This window comes from Prunus persica, chromosome G6 (assembly GCF_000346465.2).
Source record: "Prunus persica cultivar Lovell chromosome G6, Prunus_persica_NCBIv2, whole genome shotgun sequence".
In the NCBI taxonomy this organism is placed as follows: Eukaryota; Viridiplantae; Streptophyta; class Magnoliopsida; order Rosales; family Rosaceae; genus Prunus; species Prunus persica.
Genome location: NC_034014.1, coordinates 4,399,808 through 4,403,857, shown reverse-complemented (window position 1 = coordinate 4,403,857; position 4,050 = coordinate 4,399,808). Strand labels below are relative to the sequence as shown.

General features: G+C 52.3%; 2 protein-coding genes across 2 annotated transcripts; one reads left to right on the top strand and one right to left on the bottom strand.

The window, feature by feature from the left end:
* On the top strand, positions 368–930 carry LOC109949475. The gene is made up of 2 exons (XM_020565134.1): positions 368–408; positions 490–930. The coding sequence occupies exon 2, from the start codon at positions 502–504 to the stop codon at positions 928–930; it is 429 nt and encodes a 142-aa protein (XP_020420723.1). The 5' UTR covers positions 368–408; positions 490–501.
* On the bottom strand, positions 1,250–4,050 carry LOC109949474. Its single transcript, XM_020565129.1, has 3 exons — positions 3,477–4,050; positions 1,896–3,402; positions 1,250–1,646 (listed from the first exon to the last, which is right to left on the bottom strand). Exons 1-3 carry the CDS (start codon positions 4,048–4,050, stop codon positions 1,250–1,252), a joined length of 2,478 nt encoding a protein of 825 aa, XP_020420718.1.

The following is a 4,050-nucleotide window of genomic DNA, read 5'->3' as shown; positions in this document are numbered from 1 at the left end:
AGCGGCTGAGGGAGTCTCGGGCCAGGAAAGCTGAGAAGAGTGCTGGAAAATGACCCAGGGATGATGATGAGGGTCGGGTCGCGGACGTGCTGGGGAAAAGAAAAGCCTTGGAGGAGGCTCATCAGCATATGATGGGGTCAGGGCCGAGACTTCCGCCCTTTGATCTGCAGGCACCGCCGAAGCTACCCTTCGGCATGGAGGACGTGTTTGCTGAAGGGGTAGAGAAGGTAGACTTTGGCAGGCTACGCCCAACAGAAGAAGGAGGTCAACCTGGCTATGCACCGGCAGGAGGTGCCTTTAGTGAACGTCTTCCTGGAAGGCGTGAAGAGCGACCCTGAGGCTCTGGCGAGGACTCCAGCTTCTTCCTTCATTGACCGGGCCTAAAAGACGATCCTCACCTCTGCCTATGTAAGTGTTTAGGCCCATTTTGAATGTATTTGTGTTGGATTATTTTTGTGTGGATTGACTAACATGGTTTTTGTTTTGCAGGCCTTTGGCGAGATGTACGTCAGCATGGCTAAGGCTGATAAGGAGATCCAGAGGCTGAAGAGGCAGGATGAGCTAGCCAAGAGCAAAATGGCGGAGGCGCAGGAGGCCATCCGAGAGAAGAACGCCTTGCTGGTTCAAAAGGCGGCCCTGGCCAAGGAGGTGGAGGAGCTGAAGAGATCGAAGGCCGAGGAGGTGGCTGCTGCCCGAGTCGAGGCGATTGAGTCCTTCCGATCCTCAGAGGAGCTGAAGAGCTATATCATGGACCGACTGGTTGATGAGCAGCTTCGCTGGGAAGATAGGTTGGTTAGGTTCAACCCCTCGGTGGAGATTAACTTTGACACCAGTGGCGAGCCTACTGCACAGACCCCTCCTGCTGATGCTAGCGCCCCGACACCAGAGGCTGAGCCGGCCAGTGAGGATGCCCCGTCGACCGAGTGTTGAAGGCGTTGCCTTCGTTATGTGTTATAGTGATTATGTACTTTAGTGATTGTGTTGGAACACTGTTTATTTTGTTTATGTATGAACACTTGTCCTTGCCTGGAGCAAGGGTGTTTTGATTTGTGATATGAGACTTGTGTGATATCAATTGTGTTAGTAAAGTAATAGCCATGTGAATGCATGAAAATGAGCCGAAGTCAGGCGTTTCATTTAAATAGGTGCCGAAAGGCAGAAGGTACAAGTGGTCTAGGGTCTAGATACCTTACTTCTACCTTACAGTAAATAATCAAGACCAAAGTATTGTCCTAGGGTCTAGATATGTTTACTTGTAATAGTACTTGAGGTGGTCAGCATTCCACGGGTGAGGCAGCGTCTTGCCTGTGGAATCACGAAGCTGATAAGTGCCGGGGCGGCAGATTTTGATAATCTCATAAGGACCTTCCCATGTAGGGCCGAGGGTACCTTCGTTGGGATTTTTGGTAGCCAAGGAAACTTTGCGCATGACCCAGTCCCCCATTTTGAAAGCACGGGGCTTGACTCGGGAGTCGTAATATTTGGCGATCCGTTGTTTGTACGCGACATTATGCATGCTCGATTGGTCCCGGAGCTCGTCAATGAAGTCGAGGTTGAGGGCCAACTGCTCGTCATTGGCCGTGGCATCGTAAGTGGAGGTTCGGTATGTGGGCTGGCCAATCACTACCGGAGCCACGGCCTCGGTTCTAAATGATAGGGAGAACGGCGTTTCACCCGTGAATGTGCCGAAGGTGGTGCGGTAGGACCAGAGTACTTCTGGGAGTAGTTCTGGCCAGCAGCCCTTGGCTTTGTCAAGTTTTGTTTTGAGGGTCTTCTTGATAATTTTGTTCACAGCTTCGACCTGGCCATTGGACTGAGGATGGGCTGGGGAGGCGAAACACAGACGAATCTTGAGGTTGGAACAAAATTGTTTGAATTTGGCGTTGTCAAATTGCCGGTCATTGTCGGTGACGATGGAGTTGGGGATGCCGAAGTGATATACAATGTTTTGCCACACAAAGGATTCGATGCGAGCTGCAGTGATGGTGGCCAAGGCCTCAGCCTCAGCCCACTTGGTGAAGTAGTCTACGGCCACAACTGCATACTTGACTTGACCCTTGCCCTCTGGCATAGGTCCAATGAAATCCAGTCCCCATTGGGCAAATGGCCAAGGGCTGACGATGGCAGTCAACGGTTCAGCCGGGAGTTGTGGAATGTTGGCAAATCGCTGACACTTGTCGCATTTCTGGGTGAATTCCTGGGCGTCAGTGTGGAGTGATGGCCAAACGTATCCTTGGCGGATTGCCTTATGGGCCAGCGAGCGTGTGCCCGAGTGGTTACCGCATATGCCTTCATGGATTTCTCGGAGGACATAGTGACCCTCCTCTGGAGTCAGGCATCGGAGGTAAGGAAGGCTGAAACCCCACTTGTATAAGGAGCCGTTAATGATCAGGTAACGGGCAGAGCGATGGCGAACGCTTCGTGCCTCTGCCGGATTAGCCGGTAGTGTTTGGTTCTGTAAGAACTGGAGGATGGGGTCCATCCATGTAGGGCTGTGATCAATAGTGCAGATGAGTGGGGCTTGTGTGCTGGGCTGGGCCAAAAACTTGATGTGGATGTGGCGACCCATTCCTTGCTCCAAGGCTGATGCCAACCTGGCTAGTGCATCGGCATGGCTATTCTCGGAGCGCGGCACTTGCTTGATAGAGTGGGCGTGGAAGGTCGCCAGCAAGTGCCGAGCGTGCTGGAGGTAGGCCGTCATAGAGGCATCCTTAGCCGTGAAGTCCTGGTTGACCTGGTGGACCACGAGTTGTGAATCGCTGAATATCTGAATTTTCCTGGCGTCCATCTCTTTGGCTAACCGAAGACCAGCTAAGAGTGCTTCATATTCGGCCTCATTGTTGGAGGTTTGGAATTTGAAGCGAAGGGCGTACTCGAGGGAAACCTTGTCTGGGGAGATGAGAACGAGGCCGGCCCCACAGCCCTGGGCATTAGAAGAGCCGTCTACGAATAAGGTCCACAGAGGCTGGGTTAGGTCGAGATTGCCTTCGGTGGGGGTTTGGTCCTGGCTGGGCGGTGGATTGGGTTCGATTATGGGCTGGATAGCTGACGAAGCTTGAGGCTCCGTGAATTCGGATAAGAAGTCGGCAACGGCCTGTCCCCTTAGAGCCGGGCGGGGTTTGTAATGGATATCAAACTCGCCAAGTTCAATGGCCCACTTAACCAGCCTCCCAGAAGTTTTTGGCTTCTGCAACACCTGTCGGAGCGGTTGGTTGGTTAAGACATGGATGGTGTGAGCTTGGAAATATGGTCGGAGGCGTCTTGCCGAGACGACCAGGGCGAACGCCAATTTTTCGATGTCCGGGTATCGAACTTCGGCATCTTGCAATGCTTTACTAACATAATGCACTGGGTGTTCCGCGTTATCTTTTGATCGGATGAGCACAGAGCTAACAGCCGAAGCTGAGATGGAGAGATAAATCACGAGGATGTCTCCGTGCTCAGGGGTTGACAATAAAGGGGCCCGGCCCATATACTCCTTGAGCTCGTTGAAAGCCGTGTTGCATTCAGCAGTCCAGGTGATGTTCTTTTGGTGCCTTTAAGGGCCTTGAAGAATGGGGCGCAGCGATCAGTGGCTTTGGAGATAAATCTGGTCAGGGCTGCGACACGCCCTGTAAGGCTTTGGATATCTTTGACCGTCTTAGGTACCGTCATGTCTAAGATGGCCTGGATCTTTTTTGGATTGGCCTCAATACCCCTCTGGCTGATCATGAAGCCTAGGAATTTGCCGGAAGCCACCCCGAATGCACATTTGGTGGGGTTAAGCCTCATTTTGTACTGCTTCAGGATGGTGAACATGGCAGAGAGGTTAGGGATGTGTTGGTCAGCTGTGCGACTCTTGACTAGCATGTCATCGACATAGACCTCCATGGTATTGCCAATCAGTGGGGCAAAGAGCTGATTCACCAGACGCTGATAAGTAGCCCCGGCGTTTTTGAGGCCAAAGGGCATCACCTTATAGCAGTAGAGGCCGCGGTCCGTAATGAAAGAGGTGTGGGCCTGATCTTCTGGATGCATGAAGATCTGGTTGTAACCTGAATAAGCATCCAT

What these genes read in the sequence shown, in the direction of transcription:
- LOC109949474 (XM_020565129.1), bottom strand. Translation starts at nt 4,050, where the DNA reads ATGGATGCTTATTCAGGTTACAACCAGATCTTCATGCATCCAGAAGAT. An exon ending in GCTTTCAACGAGCTCAAGGA is followed by an intron (nt 3,403 to 3,476) that starts GTATATGGGCCG and finishes TCTCCATCTCAG; the next exon opens with CTTCGGCTGTTAGCTCTGTG. An exon ending in ATCGTCACCGACAATGACCG is followed by an intron (nt 1,647 to 1,895) that starts GCAATTTGACAA and finishes CCTATCATTTAG; the next exon opens with AACCGAGGCCGTGGCTCCGG.
- LOC109949475 (XM_020565134.1), top strand. Translation starts at nt 502, where the DNA reads ATGTACGTCAGCATGGCTAAGGCTGATAAGGAGATCCAGAGGCTGAAG.